The sequence below is a fragment of the Homarus americanus genome, unplaced genomic scaffold (assembly GCF_018991925.1).
Source record: "Homarus americanus isolate GMGI-L3 unplaced genomic scaffold, GMGI_Hamer_2.0 scaffold23617, whole genome shotgun sequence".
In the NCBI taxonomy this organism is placed as follows: domain Eukaryota; kingdom Metazoa; phylum Arthropoda; class Malacostraca; order Decapoda; family Nephropidae; genus Homarus; species Homarus americanus.
In genome coordinates this window covers 491,739-510,265 of record NW_024720711.1, presented here as the reverse complement: position 1 = coordinate 510,265, position 18,527 = coordinate 491,739, and the positions used below count along the sequence as shown (strand labels likewise).

The 18,527-nt window shown below is 37.9% G+C and overlaps 1 protein-coding gene across 1 annotated transcript in view; it reads left to right on the top strand.

Annotated features, from left to right (window-relative positions):
* The window catches only part of LOC121860706 (insulin receptor substrate 1-like), a gene marked incomplete at its 5' end in the record, with an annotated part of 93,367 nt that overhangs the window by 46,882 nt on the left and 27,958 nt on the right, over positions 1–18,527 (top strand). The window contains 2 exon segments of the mRNA XM_042358004.1: positions 3,403–3,542; positions 15,540–15,682. Coding sequence (XP_042213938.1) covers positions 3,403–3,542; positions 15,540–15,682 — 283 coding nt within the window.

Below are 18,527 nucleotides of genomic sequence, written 5' to 3'. Positions count from 1 at the left end.
CGCCTAATTGGGACCCCGCCGATAACGAAAGTACAGAACCTATGGGATTTATTCTAATTGGTTCCAGGCACCCAAGACCCAACCCCAAGTGTCCTATTTTACGACCATTTATACCCACTTTATACCGTATATGTATAATGTTATGGTAAATATCATAAACACACACAGGAATGGCTAGGTTTATTACAAAGTGATGAAAAGGGTACGCTTAATACTGTAGTCCACAAAACATGTAGCTATACTTTTTTTATTTGGTCCCCTATCATAGGAGTCCGTTTTCTGTCACATCAGGACGCCTGAGTCCTCCATTTTCTCTCTTAATCTTATAGTGCACCAGAAACTTTACTATTTTTAGTAATGCCACAGAATTTGAAATTGCAACTTGCAATTGTTGAGGCAACTAGATTTGTCTGATTACAGCAAATGTCCGTGGACCCCCCCCACCCCCCCCAAAAAAAAAAAAACTTGACGCCTGCTGGACCACCACTCCACGACCCCCTGACGGAGACACGATGATCATCCCAATACTGGTCAGATAATTATGTGTTAAAGGAATATGCTTCCTTCCTTAGGCTTTTTTTAAGCATTTGCCTCCAGGTGTAATGTTAACCTACATCTATTGAGGATAAAATCTTTCACCTACAAATTGACAATAACACATTTGCTGTAATCGGACATATCTAGTTGCCTCAACAATTGCAACCCCAGTTGCAATTGGGGTTGCAATTTCAAATTCTGTGTCATTACTAAGGGATAGTGAAGTCTCTGGTGCACTGTAAGATTAAGAGAGGAAACGGAGGACTCAGGCGTCCTGATGTGAGAGAAAACGGACTCGTATGATGGGGGACCAAATAAAAAAAGCATAGCTACATGTTTTGTGGACTACAGTATTAAGCGTACCCTTTTCATCACTTTGTAATAAACCTAGCCATGCCTTTGTGTGTTTATGATATTTACCATAACATTTTATATATATTTAGTGGGTCTAAATGGTCATAAAATGGGAAACTTGGGGTTCGGTCTTGGGTGCCTGGAACCAATTAGAATAAATCCCATAGGTTCTGTACTTTCGTTATCGGAACCCCAATTAGTTAAACCACATGGATAATTGTATATACTTGCATACCATATTGTTTTAAAAGGTGGTACAGGGGTACTCAAGTGACAGTATTTAGACCCGCTTCCTCTATCATGAACAAACAATTAAAATTTAAATTGAAAAATAAAAAAACATTCTAAATAATGACGAGTAAACCTGGTATGCTACAGAGCGCATATCAATGGTGCATCGTGATATTCTTATAGAGTGTGCTGCCAGGCGCACGCATCGAAAAAGTGAATTGGTGTCAATATTGTACAGCAACAATGGACCAAAAACTTGTACCAGCATAGCCTAAATGGACATATGCATTAAAATTGTTATATCTATTGGAAATATAGCTTGTTTATACAGGTATTCAAATAAGTTACTATCTTACAAGAATCCCACCAATGTAAGTTATATTCACCCAGGTCGTTTGGGTGGCAAATTATGAGAAGAGCTTAGTCACTCTTAAGTAATGATAAATAAACACGCAGGCAGGCTAAATAAACACGCAGGCAGGCCTTCAGCGCCAACTGTCAAATCTTATCTCAAATAAATAAACAAACAAACAAACTCCAGACATTCTGTCACCTCACCTCCTGCCCCCTCCCCCCACCCTGCTCCCCCCCTCTTCCCCCAAGCTCCTGGCTACTTCCGTCCTCGTGTTCCCAGACAAAAGATTGGTGATTTCTTTATGTTTATTTTATATAATATCTCAGACTAAAGTTAGGAAAATATAATTTGCATTGCTGAAATCCTTGCAAGACAGAGATTAATTTAAATATAAGCGTCATATATTTTGCTCTAGATATAAACAATGTAGTACATTAGTGTTCAATACTGTAGTACATATATAATATAAATTTTTTCAACTGTGTTTTTGGGTAGATTTACATAAATTTCTTCATTATTTTCATCCATTTACATGCACACACCATACTAAAATAAACGTAAAAGAAATAAATGACCTTAGTGCAAAGCTGGAGTGCACATGTTCTAATTTGATTACGGTACTAAAATTGTTATGTCTAGTGCGAATTACTGCATGTTTATATTCAAATAAATCAGTATCTTACAAGAATCCCAGCAATGTTAATTATATTCTCCTAGGTCATTTCACTGGTATTTTAAAATGAGAGAAGCTTAGTAGGACTGTTAAATAAACACAAAGAGACTTTCGGCTCAAGGTGTCAAACATATCACCTCAACCCCCCCCCATCCCCACCCCTCGCTGGCTGGCTGTCCCTCCCAGCCAGGGTTTTGGCTTACAGTTTTTATCTTATATAATATCTCAGACTAAAGTTAGGAGATTATAATTTGCATTGCTGGAATCCTTGCAAGACAGCCAATAATTTGAATATAAACGTCATATATTTTGCTCAAGAGATACAAAATTTGGTACATAGTGTACAGTACTGTAGTACATTTATAATATAAATTTTTCAACTGTATTTTTGGGTAGATTTACATAAATTTCTTCATTTATTTTTATCCATTTACATGCACACACCATACTAAAAGAAACGTAACAGAAATAAATGACCTTAGTGCAAAGCTGGAGTGCACATGTACTAATTTGATTACGGTACTAAAATTGTTATGTCTAGTGCAAATTATAGCATGTTTTATTCAAATTAATCAGTATCTTACAAGAAACCCAACAATGTTAATTATATTCACCCAGGTCATGTCACTGGCTTTTTATAAGAGAGAAGCTTAGTCACTTAAGAACTGATAAATACACAGGTACACGCGTTAGACCTTGGGCCTGTGCCAGCTGTCAAACGTTCTACTTCCCCTCCCCCCAAGCCCCCTCGCTCGCTCCCTCCTTCCCTCCCTCTCCCCCCAACTGCCCAGCGTTGCTGGAATCCTTGTAAAACAGTGAATAATTTTATTATAAGCGTCATGTATTTTGCACAAGAGATAAAAATTAATCACCTGTGTCACATTACAGTAGTGATTTAAGAGTAAAAGTGTATATGTACGTATATAGTATTCCACATACACGTAAGTATAAATACAAAGTTTATGTGATGATCTGACAACGTCCATTTCGGTTACTGTCTTGTTTCCGAGAACGTATCTAGGACGTTAACCGGCGTATGACTGTACTGTATAGCGAACATCCTTGGACACGATCTTGCGATATATAACCCTGATCCTACTGTATATAAATAACTGGGGGTGAATGATGTACTGAAGGAGATGTTTAATGCTTGTTTCATGACAATATTTTTTGCTAGTGTGTGACCAGTTAAACACATGTTTGATTACCCAGGTATTGTCCTGGTATTGATAGATAAATACACTCATTTCAGAGCATGTTTGGCAAGTTGCGGTGCAGCCACGGAGTCTTGGTAGCAGTAAAGGACTGACAGGAGAGCACCACATCTGTCTCACTTACAAGTCCATTGCACTCGTCAGAGTGGGAGACTGCCAGAAAAAGATTGAATTCCCAGTAAGTCATCACAGGCTAATTTCATTTTGTATAGGCCAGGCAAAAATAATTGTTTGTTTCCAGATCCCTTACCAAGCCCTTCTCAACCTCACCACTCAAAAATTCAATATGCCATTCACCTCCCCCAACACACATGGCATTTGACAAGTGAGACACTAGAGCGGGTCTGAGAATCCATAGCTTTTTACTCCAACAAAATAGAAAAGCTATAACCTGCAACAGGTACTACAGTATGTGTTATACATTGAATTGTTTACGTAAGCACAGGAACTTTGTGTGTTCTTTTTTCTCATGTGGTTATCAATACAGCGGTCCGACTAATTACCCAAATGTACCCAAATGTAGCCGCAATGAAGTCAAATAATGGTCCTACATGAATAAATTGGACTGCCAATCACTTCTCGAATAGTATTTGGTGTCACGAAGTCACAAAAATATGGTAAACTTAATTTAAACTGAGTTAATAGATCTCGTGCTTGTACCGAGGGAGCAAGTAATTTCCCGAATGTAGTCGCAATGAAGTCAAATGATGGTCCTACAAGCGTAAATCGGGCTGTGAACCACTTCTCGATTATTATTTGGTGTCATAAAGTCACAAAAAATTGGTAAACTTAATTTAATCAGAGTTGTGTGAGGTTAGGTTAGGTTAGGTACATGCACTCAATTTATTAACTCAGATTAAATTAGGCTTACCAATTTTTTGTGACTTCGTGAAACCAAATACTAGTCGACAAGTGATTAACAGTCCGATTTATTCATGTAGGACCATTATTTGACTTCATTGCGGCTACATTTGGGTAATTAGTCGGACCCTCAATACAGTGGTCCCTCGGTTAACGAACGGTTCGATTAACGAAATTTCGGTTTACGAATTAGCTCCCATAAGGATTTTCAGTTCGATTAATGAAATCCTCACGACAAACACATTTTGTTGTGCGTATCAGCTGATTGGCTAGTCCGCCAATACAGTAATTGGTTCTATGTTTACATTCGTTTTCAGTGGAGTAAATAACAAGAAACATGGTCTCTTGAATATTTTTGTGTTTTTTATATTAAAATTATTGGTCATTCTAATTTAGTTAACATATTGATAATATAGACAGTACAGGGAACAGTTTTTATGCGCCCATCAGCTGATTGAATCACCCAACAACGCTTCTCAGTTTAACTTTGTTTACAGTGGAGTGAACATCGATTTTGTTGGTCTCTTGAATATTTTTGCATTTTTACATTAAAATTATTGATCATTCTGAAATTTAGTTAACATATTGATTATATACAGTGAACCCTTGCTTTACGCGGTCAATTGAACCCACGGAGGCCGGCGTAAAGCGAGAAACGCGTTAAGTGAACAACATAACATATGGGATTAATTGAAATAAAGACTGGGCCGACCCCCAAACTCCACTTTTTCTGACACAATACCTATGTTATAGTAAAAATAACATCTTAATTTTATGATGGTATGCACACACAATTAATATTTAATAGAAATACAGACTAAAGTTAGGATGATATAATTGACATTTCTGGATTCCTTGTAGGTCAAGGAATATTTTGAATGTAAACTTCATATATTTTGCACAAAATATAAAATATTTGCTTTGTGTAAACCAAATTATTACATTAGATCTAAAATTTGTATGTCTAATGCAAAATCCATGATGTTTATATTCAAAATGATGATCATATTGTAAGAATTCCAGCAATGTAAATTATATTCTGGCCGGGTAATTTGTATGAATTTTATGAGCTAAAACAAATATCTTCAGTTAATAAAAAAAAAAATATTCTTCTGGACACTATCTGTCAATCAAAATACCCCACCTCACCTCCCCCCCCCTCTTCCCACCACACCAGCTGGGTCGGTTGGTCCCTCCCTCCCTCCCTCCCTCCCTCCCTCCCTCCCTCCCTCCCTCCCTCCCTCCCTCCCCCCCACCCCACCTTCCCTCCCTACCAGAGAAATGTTTGGGAGAAAACAGTATATTTACATTTTCAGTAATAAATAATACCTCAGACTAAAGTTAGGATAATATAATGGACATTTCTGAATTCCTTGCAGGTCAGGGAATATTTTGAATGTAAACTTCATATATTTTGCACAAAAGATAAAATATTTGCTTTGTGTAAACCAAATTATTACATTAGATCTAAAATTTGTATGTCTAATGCAAAATCCATGATGTTTATATTCAAAATGATCATCATGTTGTACGAATTCCAGCAATGTAAATTATATTCTGGCCGGGTAATTTGTATGAATTTTATGAGCTAAAAAAAATATCTTCAGCAAATAAACAAAAATTATTCTTCACCAACACTATCTGTCAATCAAAATACCCCACCTCCGCCCTAGCTGGGTCCCTCCCTCCCTCCCTCCCTACCAGAGAAATGTTTGGGAGAAAATAGTATATTTACATTTTTAGTAATAAATAATAACTCAGACTAAAGTTAGGATAATATAATTGACATTTCTGGATTTCTTGTAGGTCGGGGAATATTTTGAATGTAAACTTCATATATTTTGCACAAAAGATAAATTATTTGCTTTGTGTAAACCAAATTATTACATTAGATATAAAATTTGTATGTCTAATGCAAAATCCATGATGTTTATATTCAAAATGATCATCGTATTGTAAGAATTCCAGCAATGTAAATTATATTCCGGCCGGGTAATTTGTATGAATTTTATGAGCTAAATAAAAAATTATACTTCACCCGCGTATATGAGTAGATGCACTGTGTAAAATGAAATTCCGGTTCTGGCTAGGTACCACGTAAATGTAGAATCGCGTTAAGTGAAACCGCGTAAATCGGGGTATTACTGTACAGTGCAGAAATTATTATGAAACACGAAGGCATTAGAACCAATGCTTTCTGTAAAGAATATGGCATGTCATCATCAGCTGTTTGATCTGTAAACAAAACTGCCGGGAATATGACATACGTACATCAAATTAAGTTAAAATACAGTATTCTTTTGTTTTTTATTTATTATTATACAGTGTACTGTACAGTACAGTAATGTATTTAGTTTATATTTAATGTTTTGTTAATTCTATTACTGGTATACAGTACTTTATATGTATACTGTACTTTTTCTGTGAGTTGGAACCAATTACCCAATGTCTCATTGAAATAATAGATTCGGTTAACGAACGACTCTGTGGAACGAATTGTGTTTGTTAACCGAGGGACCACTGTATATGCATGGATCGTCCCGTACAGTGTGTTTGTGTACACACACACACACATATATATATCCTTGACCACCGGAGGGTCAAGACCTATCGGGCGCCGCTCCCGCTGTGCTGCTGCTCCCCTTGGCCAATGTTGGTCCATTCCCCAAGTCCTTCTCCTCGACCTATCGTTACCACAGGAACATCAACATAATCCTGTCAAAAGTGACAATTTCGTTTCGGAAAGAAGTGGGATCAGTGTTGAACAGTGATCAACAGTGTTTAAGCCAGCGAATTCAGCCCCAGACAGTACCAGTGAGAGCAGTGACTCACCAGTGGGATAAGCACTCCTGGGAACTGACCACCACTATCTGACCAGGAGGTGTTAATCACCCCATCCTGGGAACAATAGTGGGCTGGCTTTACACCTGACTACGAGATAACATAACACCGCTTAGCAGAAAGTGAGGCACTGTGACACCACCCTACACCACCCGGTGTCTCCATGAACACGTGAGGTCCTTTATATCAACACCTGAGGACGAGTCACCCTACCACATAACACCACACCACCCGGTGTCTCCATGACCACGTGAGGTCCTTCATATCAACACCCGAGGATGAGTCACCCTACCACATGAACACCACACCACCCAGTGTCTCCGTGACCACGTGAGGTCCTTCATGTCGACACCTATGGATGAGTTACTGCACCACGTGAACACCACACCACCCCGTGTCTCCAAGACCACGTGAGGTCCTTCATGTCTACATCTGCGGGCGAGTCTCTATACCCCGTGGCCTATGTGACCTCACACAGTATGGCAAGAGACCAGCCCTGGCCAGCAACTGTAAACTATAATAATTTTTATGCTAAATTCATGTTCCTTCTCCTTTTAGTAATGAAAGCTTTTGTTAAACGACCCAACTACCCCATGTCTTTTGTAAGTAATAAGTAATTTTTGTTTAATGTATATTTTCAACCTTCGGGCTGCAGAACTTTTTCAATAAACCGTTACAGTGGTCCCTCGGTTAACGAACGGTTCGATTAACGAAATTTTGGTTAACGAATTACCTCCCATAAGGATCTTCAATTCGGTTAACGAACAAAACTTTGATTAACAAAATTCTTACGAACATCACGTTTTGTTGTGAGCATCAGCTGATCAGCTGATGGGCTAGTCTGCCAATTCAGTAATCTGTTCTATGTTTACATTCGTTTCCAGTGGAGTAAATATAAAAAAAGTTGTGCTCTTTAATATTTTTGCATTTTTTGTATTAAAATTATTGGTCATCTTAACATTTATTTAACATACAGTCAACCCTCACTTTACGCGGTTAATGTAACCCACAGGGTACCGCGGAAAGTGAGAAACGCGTAAAGTGAATAACATAACATATGGGATTAAATGAAATAGAGACCAACTGACCCCCAAACTCCACTTTTTCCAACACAATACCTATGTTCTAGTAAAAATAACATCTTAATTTTATGATGGTACATGCACACAATTAATACTTAAGAGAAATAGAGAAATACAGTCGCCAAGTTAATGTCCATTCAAATAATGGACTCCACTCCCTCCCCCTCTTCCCACACTACACTCCCTGGCTCTTTCCTCTGAGAAATTTTGGGGGGAAAACCAGGTATAGTAATAAATAATGCCTCAAACTAAAGTTAGGATAATATAATTGACATTGCTGGATTCCTTGTAAGACCAGGAATATTTTGAATATAAATGTCATATATTTTTCACAATAGATAACATATTTACTCAGAGTAAACATTACATCTTAAATTTGTATGTCTAATGCAAAATCTATGATGTTTATATTCAAAATGATCATCAAATTGTAAGAATTCCAGCAATATAAATTATATTCTGGCCAGGTAATTTGTATGAATTTTATGAGCTAAAACAAATATCTTCAGTTAATAAAAAAAAAAATATTCTTCACACATGCCAGGTGGTCGGTCGCCGGTCCCTCCCTCCCCCCCCCCACCAACCCTGCCTACCAGATAAATGTGTGGGAATACCAGACTGTTTACCTTTTTAGTAATAAATAATAAATCAGACTAAAGTTAAGATAACATAATTGACATTGCTGGATTCCTTGTAAGACCAGGAATATTTTGAATATAAATGTTATACAGTTAACCCTCACTTTACGCGGTTAATGTAACCCGGAGGGTCCCGCGTAAAGTGAGAAACGCGTAAAGTGAATAACATAACATATGGGATTAATTGAAATGGAGTCCGGGCCGATCCCCAAACTCCACTTTTTGACGACACACAACTATGTTGTAGTAAAAATATTATCTTAACTTTATGATGGTATGCACACACAATTAATAATTAAGAGAAATATCAATAATATTAGGTTTTTTAACACTTACATTAGTAGAAAAAATGGCTGGGCACACGGGGATGGGCGGTTGGTTCCGAGGCAGAGGGCAGATTATTGGCCCTCACCTGTATCACTTGTATCAATTGTATCACTATCCACCACAGAGGCTTGCAGGGCCTCTTTGTCAAACTCCCCAAAGTCCATATAAGTCCATATCCTCACCATAATTATCACTATCACTGACTTGGGCCGGCTGTGGTGGGTGGCGGGTGAAGAACTGGTAATGTTTTGATGACTGGCCGACCTTGTGCGCACCATGTTCGCGCCGCTTACACAACATGGCGGATGGCAGGAGGTTTGGATCCAAAAATGGCGCGGCTCGCCAGCCGCTCTCCGCGTAAAGGGGTACACGCACCGCGGAATGTGAGCATCCTGGGTTCCGGTAGGGCACCGCGTAAACGTGGAAACGCGGAATGTGGGACCGCGTAAAGTGAGGGTTGACTGTATATTTTGCACAAAAGATAACATATTTACTCAGAGTAAACATTATATCTAAAATTTGTATGTCTAATGCAAAATCTATGATGTTTATATTCAAAATGATCATCAAATTGTAAGAATTCCAGCAATGTAAATTATATTCTGGCCGGATAATTTGTATGAATTTTATGAGCTAAATAAAAAAATTATACTTCACCCGCATAAAGGGGTACACCCACCGCGGAATGTGAGCATCCCGGGTTCTGGCAGGGCACCGCGTAAACGCGGAATGTGGGACCGCGTACAGTGAGGGTTGACTGTATTGATAATATATGCAGTACAGGGAACTAGTTTTTTGTGCACTCATCAGATGCTTGACTCGGCCACCAGACGTCAGTTTGGCTTTGTTGACAGTGGAGTGAACATCTATTTTGTTGGTGTCTTGAATATTTTTGCATTTTTACATTGAAATTATTGGTCATTCTGAAATTTAGTTAACATATTTATAATATTTAGTGCAGTGCAGTGTTGATTTAAATAAAATAATCTTGAATTACACCTAGTGAACTGAAAATTTTAATGGTGAAATGACTGCATCAAGCATGGGTCCCCTGAAAGGTGATTTCTCCTCCATCCCCACTTCCTTCTCTTCTCCCTTCTCCTCCACCCCACTTCAAATTCCCATCATCATCAACCAGGAACCTTCTACATGCACACCTCAAAGTAAGTTGCCCATTTTTTTTCTTTGTATGTACATTTCTGTGAGCTGGAACCAATTACCCAATATCCCATTGAAACAATGGATTCGGTTAACGAAATTTTCGGTTAACGAACGACTCTGTGGAACCGAGGGACCACTGTATGATCTTATCTCAAAATAAAAGATATGCCGAATCAGAAGTGAAGAGATTCCTTGACCACTCGCCTCTTCCCTCCATGAAGGAGAAGGAAGGGGGGGGGGGTTGGGTGGGACTGGCCTTGTTGTATTTGCCAGTTTTTTGTTTTTTTATTCATTATTATACAGGTACACCACCGATTTTCCCGCACCTTTGGTTCCTGAGCCTTGCCGGACCATCCATTTTGCGGATTAAATGAGTTCATATATAATAATTAAGCAATACACCTCTGACCCACTAGCTATACACCTCCGTTATCTTTAAAGCACCATGGCAGCTAGAAACTTAAATTAAACAAATATGTTCAGTACTCTTAGCATCTTTCAATGTTTTTCTAATGCACATTTGCTTCATGGAATCACTTTCTGCTTAGAATCTCATTACTTATTCTCTTTGCTTCTTTATATCATACACAGTTGACGAACCAATACCATTCTGGTCACACACCTGTCGCACCGAAACACCACGGTCAAGTTTTCTCAAGAGTTCCACCTTATCTTGTATCGATATTGACTGGTGTTTACGCTTTACACCACCGCTGACACTTTTACTTGCCTTTTTTGAAGCCATAGCTGGGGTTAAATACAGTAGACTCGCAACTTACGCAAGGGTTACGTAAAGTCAGAAACACTCTTAAATCGCCCTTAAATCACTATACCATATATATACGTACAAATACACTGGAACTCATAAATCACTACTGTAATGTGATACAGGTGATTAACTTTTATTTCTTGTGCAAAATATATGATGTCTATATTCAAATTATTCGCTGTCTTGCAAGGATTCTAGCAATGCAAATTATATTCTCCTAACTTTAGTCTGTGATAAAAAATAAGATGAAAACTTAAGCCTAAAACCACCAAACCCTGGCTGAGAGGATGGTGGAGGTGGGAGCCGGGAGGGAGGGGGAGGGGATGTGAGGTGTTTTGACAGCTGGCGCCAAGGTTTACCCAGTGTGTATTTATTTATCTGTCATAGAGAGGATTTTAAGTTTTTCTCTTATAAAATGTCACTCAACTGATCTGGGAGAATATGTAATGATTGATTGTCAGACCAAAGCTTACAGCCTAGAATTACATCACATTTAACAGCGAGTACGCTAGAGACCTCGTGGTACCCCAACATTCCAGTTTGACCCTAGGGACTTGACCTCGCCTGCTAATGACGTGAGTTAGCCGGGTGACCTACAACCTCACCTAACCAAGACACCTGGGCAGGACCACACCTGCACACAGCTATGCAGATCTAACCAGTTTAGTGTTAATTGGTTAGAGGTCAAAAGACGGCTGGGCCGACCCCATATAAAGGCCCTACAGTCCCGTCTACGGGCATTCCGATTCTCATCGTGATTCTCATACGACTATCATTCAGAGAGGTTGGCCATTGAGAGGTCATTCTGGTCACTCGCACAGAGTCACGCTCGTCCCCTCCCCCCAGGTGGGGGGGGGGTGGGGAGACTTCACGACGTCACCAGCTAAGGAGAGCATCGCATACGAGAGCCCAGCCAAGCACCCACTGGGCCTACGTCAGGTGTACATGTGAGTCATTGTCAGAGCAATCTCTAGGGCGAGTTACCTACTGTGGGAAGTGTATTCATTCATGTGGTGCCCGAGAAGTCAGTGTCGAGTAACGGAAGACGTAATGTGTTAATACCCTGATATAATAGTGATATTAATGTGTCCATGTCATTGAGTGAATTAATAAATAGTTGTATCGAGGAGGTGTTTAACAAGTTGTCCCTTTAAGAAGTAATATATGTGTATTGACATATGAGATAAGATAAGCGTATTGACGCTGAGTAAATAACACCCAAGCGGCCACGCTACCAAGTTTCCTATCTTTACATTCCTACTCTCTATACTTCTTACATATGTAAAATCCTCTTCTTGTTTATTTGTACCATTATAAATATAATTTATATTGCTGGGATTCTTGTAAGATAATGATTAATTTGAATATAAACATGCGATAATTTGCACGAGACAAAAATTTTTGTACCGTAATAATTTAGTACAGTCATCCCTTGGTTATAGTGATTTTCGTTATCACGCCTCCATCAAAATCTGCACTGCTGCTGTTATAGCGCATTTTTCAAGCCGAGAATTTCGTTATCACACAGTTGCCTCCAGGTGTTTTTACCCATTTGCTTCACCTACATTTATTGAGGATAAAATCTTTCACCTACAAATTGACAATAACACATTTGCTGTAATCAGACATATCTAGTTGCCTTAACAATTGCAACCCCAGTTGCAATTTCAAATTCTGTCATTACTAAGGAATAACGAAGTCTCAGGTGCACTCTAAGATTGAGAGAAAACGGAGGACTCAAGCGTCCTGAAGCGATGAGAAAATGGACTCTTCAGACGGGGGACTCAAATAAAGAAAGCATAGCTACATGTTTTGTGGACTACAGTATTGAGCATACCCTTTTCATCACTTTGTAATAAACCTAGCCATGCCTATGTGTGTTTCTGATACTTGCTACAACATTATCTATATCTTTAGTGGGTCTAAATAGTCGTAAAATGGGAAAATTGGGGTTGGGTCTTGGGTGCCTGGAACCAGTTAGAATAAATCCCATCGGTTCTGTACTTTCGTTATCGCTTTTTTCGTTATCATGCACTCGGCGCAGTCCCAATTAGGCGTGATAACCAAGGGATGACTGTACAGTACAGGTTTGCACTTAAGACAATTATTTCTTTTACTTTTTTTTTTAGAATGGTGTGTGCATGTAAATGAATAAAATTAATTAAGAAATTTATGCCAAAAATACAGTTGAAAAACTTGTACATTACTAAAATGCATTACACTATATTTTTATCTCTTGTGCAAAATATATGATGTCTGGATTCAAATTATTCGCTGTCTTGCAAAAATTCTAGCAATGCAAATTATATTCTCATAACTTTAGTCTGTGATATTTTAAAAGATAAAAACTTTAAGCCTAAAATGACCAAACCCTGGCTGGGCAGATGGGGGGGAGGGGAGGAGTTGAGGTGATATGTTTGACATTTGATGCCAAGTTTTAGTGCCTATTTATTTATTTGTCCTTAAGAGTAACTTTAAGTTTCTCTTATAAAATGTCACTGAACTGACCTGGGTGAATATAATTTACATTACTGGATTTCTTATAAGATAGTGATTAATTTGAATATAGACATGCTATAGTTTGTACTAGACATAAACATTTTAGTCTACTGTACTGTATATCCAAAATAAGCTGAGAATTACACAAAATCAAGGAGCGACCACCAGCAACTGCAGAGTAAACAAACAAAGTGAGCGCAGTTAACATGGAACGCCATCTGTGAGCAGCCCAGTAAACTAATATGGAGGTTGCAGGAATTATGTTCGGATTAAGAGAGGTGCCGTACCATCCGTTGCTGGAAAATCGGTGGTGTACCTGTATTTTCATATGATCAGCTACTTATGGTGTATGTTTTTTCATAAATATTATGATTATTAAATAATAGAAAAATACGATATATAATTTGTGACTTCAAAATAAAAGGACAAGCTTTATCAGAAAGTTATGTCTTCCCTGACCACTCTTCCCTTCCTGCTGACTGCTGTCGAGGCCAACTTCCGACCTGAATATTATTGATTCATTATTATTAAATTCTACTATGATAAAATATAATACTCTGTATATAAAATTTGTATTTTGACTTGATAATAAAAGGATACGTTGTATCGAATCGAAGGTGATGTCTCACTTTATCTTGTCTCCCTCCTCCCTCCCACAACATATGGTAGTAACCTTGACTTGAGAATTAAAGGATACTGTACATTGTATCGAAGGTGACGTCTCACTTTATCATTCTTTCCCTCCCTTCCACAACTTAGTACCCTAACAAAAAATTCATTATGCGATACGCCATTTATTAAATATGTCCGCAGATGGCTGTATTTCTCCAGTAACCATATAGAACAGGTTTATAGACATGTGGCATCAACATAGTGAGAGTGTGTATGTGTTGGCAAGCCTGCTGAATCTAAAATTTTCCGGTAGCCCTCTGAAATTTCCACTAGTATGTAATTGTTTTTGAAATGTGTGGGAATATCTTTTAAAACTCTTAATGGCAGAAACAGTGGCCAAAGCATCAGCCAGCCCTTCTGTCAGTGGACTGGCTTAGGGTAGGAATGGCGATTCAATGTGAGCTCAATTCTTCAACACTGCTGAATAACATTCTCAGTTTATGCTTACATTCCTTAATTAATGCTTATTATGCTTGTTTTATATGTCTACTTTTTTCTTGCTTGACAATCTGAAGACAGATATATCAAGGGTGGATGGGAGTTTTTGGTGGGTAGCTGGTCCCTAACATCCTTAATTTGTTCTATTCTTATGTGATTTATTGTTCCGAAAACTGTTAATTCTCTGTCTGTTGACTTTTCGTAGTTGCATATATGTCGGTTATCTAGGCATGCATACCTGTATACAGTATTGACTTACAAGTGATATCTCGCTCGCCGGAACAATTAGTACAGAGCACTTCCGGGAATGAGAGATTTCCGGGTAATGAGACGACTCTCTTAAAGCCGGAAAAAATCCCTCGGCCCCGGAATTTTCCGGGTAATGGAAAAATGTTCTCATAAGTTCCAGAAATTGCCCATTACATCATCTCTTCAATCCGGAAAAATATCCCCCATCCCTGGAAAATTTTTCTAGGAATTTTTGGGAAATGCACCTGATTTTCATCTCTCAGACCCAGAAAAAACTCCCTCCATCCCCGAAATTTTCCAAGTACGGGGTATCAGGAAAAATTTCCTTAAAATTTGCCCTCACAAAATCGTCCGCCAAGCCAGAATTTTCCGGAAAATTCCAGCTTTGGGAACGATTTTTTGAGAAAATTTCAATTCCGGTTATCAGAGAGTTCCGGGTTTGAAGGATTCTGACTAATGGAGATATTACTGTATTGTGAAATCCTTATCAACCAAAGTAGTTTGAGAAATTTGTTGTTGTTATTATTGTAGTGCAACATATGATCATTGTTGTTATTGGCAACTTTAAAAATCTTTTACTGATGTACAATTTGTCAAGGTCATCAGAATAGTGAAGTTATTGATAAATCTTTCTGCAGTTGAATAGCATCCGGCGATGTGGACACACAGGATCATTCTTTTTTCTTGGACTTGGACGATCAGCTGCTACAGGTGCTGGAGATATCTGGATGCTCACTGAAGATGCTGTTATTGCTGAAAATATGCACAGCATTATAAGAAAGTAAGTATTTTTTGCACTTTACTGTATGTTTCATTTAATATGTTTATAAACGTTTATAAATAAATATCAAAGACAGCCGATCAGTTGATGAAAACAGTTTCTCAACTCTCAGTAGATGGCAGCATAAGTGGGTACATTTTCTGTTAGCAACATTTTATTGCCTCCAACAAATTGTTGAAGGTGTGAAGACGAAATGCACAAATAATCAGGGATTACTGTAACTCTTTAATGACACTCAATACTCTTTGACAAAATTCTCAAGAACAACGGCTGGATCCTACACAGGCCACTGGCCTCCTTCCCTTAGCATGGCTACCTCAATTGAGTGGTCATTAGGTAAATAAGTTGTTTTCAGATATGGTCATTGTCTAAGATCATACATAAACTGTACATGGTATGTAAACAGCACAGTAAGTATCTGGATTTAATAGATTTTTGGTATTAACAGACATACTTTCTCCCCTATTAGCCCATTAAGTCTAGATTTTACTGTATTTTTATAGGTATTGCATATGAAAAATGAACATTTGGTGGTAAAAACTGCAATGTATAACTGAGTACCGTATGTGTATAGGAATTATACATGTAATCAGGACTCCCTGTACAGTATATGGTACTGTGTTATACAGGTTGACAACCCTTTATCCGAAATTCCGAAAACCGAAAAGCTCTGAAAACCGAAAGTTTTTTTGTGGGGCAATTTTTTAAACAGGGATTAGCCCACCCGGGCATAGATCACTGACCCACATCAGGGCCTGGGGGGCGAAAATGTAATAGTAATAATAATTAATAATAATAATTATTCATAGTAAATAAAAATTTTAATAAAAATACACCAAAATAAAATAATATGATAACAATAATAATAATAATAATAATAATAATAATAATAATAATAATAATATATAATAATAAAATTAATAAAAATAACAATAATACAGGAGTACTGTAATAATAAAATAATAATAATAATAATAAGAAATACAAGAATGAAAAAAAGATCAAAAGTGAGAAACACGACCTAGACCTATGAATTATTATTATTATTTTTTATTATATATTCCCCCAGGCCCTGATGTGGGTCAGTGATCTATGCCCGGGTGGGCTAATACACATAAAAAAAATAAAAAAAATAACCATTCCGAAAAATTCCGAAATTCCTCTGGCCCCAAGGATTTCGGATAAGGGATTGTCAACCTGTATAGCATACAAGGTGTGCCTCCCCATTTCAGCAGGGAATATGTATGAAAAACTTTTGTGTGTATTTTCCTCCTGTAGCCATATTTTTCTAAAAATAATATTTACAGTATAGTAAGATCTCATATTTTGTGCGATTTCATTTCGCGAGCACTACCTAATGCAACCAAGTCTTATATTTGGCGTAAAATATCTTGAATTTCGCGAGATCCTGCAAGCTGAATGCTGGCCACCATGTTAATGACGTCACAACCCTCATACCAGTTACAGTCATTTCTGCTACAACGCTTGTTTTGTCAACGCGAATTGGTTGCAACGCGATTGATGAATAGGGGAACGCTGTTTGTAAAACGCGAACTTTTTCATACGAATGTTGACTATAGTGCGATTCCATCCTCAATATTTTGATTCCATCCTCAACGTTTTAAGCATGACGTGGGGTTATGCAATGTTCAGTTCATGTTCAACATCACATGTTCAATTGATTCATGTATTTTGTTTGTGAAGTGTTTTTTGAGAGCCACTGTAAATTTTTTTTTTTTTTTTTTTTGCAAATTTAGGTATAACCTATAAATACTGTATGAAAAGAATAAGTAAAAAGAATGTTTCGCAGTGAGGACTAATAATGGTTTACACCGGTGCTCTCTGTTTACATCATGTGATCGGTTGAATTGTGCGGTTTCTGTCAATTACTCCGTGATTTTTGCTATTTTCTCCAATTTTGTTGTGTTAGCGATGAATACGGAAAGACAAGGTAAGAAGAATGTTTCCAAGAAGCGTTCTGGTGATTGAATTGTCGGCAGTGAATGTAAAAGAGGTTTACAAGAACGCAACTATCGCGTTGTAGCCAACGCCATCCTAGCGAGCGCCCGGGCTGTTATTACAGTATTTTTTTGGCTTGGAAGACGCTGCATCGTGGAAGACGCACCCTGATTTTAGAAATGAAATTCTAGGATATATATATATATACAGTGGTCCCTCGGTTAACGAACTCAATCCGTTCCAGCAGGTTGTTCGTTAACCGAAAAGTTAGTTAACCGAAACCATTGTTTCAATGGGTTTTTGGGTAATTGGTTCCAGCTCACCGAAAATTTTCTAAATTCAACAAAAATGGTAGAAAAGTTCACTTACTTTGAGGTGTGTATGTAGAAGGCTCCTGGATGATGATGATGATGATGATGATGGGAATTAGAATGGTGGTGGAGGAGAAGGAAGAAGAGAAGGCATTGGGGTGGAAGAGAAGTCACCCCTTGGCACCATTTCACCCACAAAATTTTAGTTCTCTTGGTGTATTTCAAGATTATTTTCTTTAAATCAACACTGCACTGCATTATATATTGTCAATATGTAAAATATATTTCAAAATGACCAATAATTTGCTTGGAAACACAGAAAAAAAAGCGTTTAGTTGAAGAGAGTCTCAAACAAGATGTTACCTCCAGTGAAAACAGAGAGAGACTAACGCCTGTTTGCTGTGTTAAGAGGCTGGATGTCGCGCATTAAACTAGTCACTTTACCTTCAATTATGTTCAATAATTGTTAAAATGACTAAAAAATTGAATATTAAACTTTTAAAATTATTGAATACAGTCAACCCTCGCTTTACGCAGTCCCACATTCCGCGTTTCCACGTTTACGCGGTACCCTG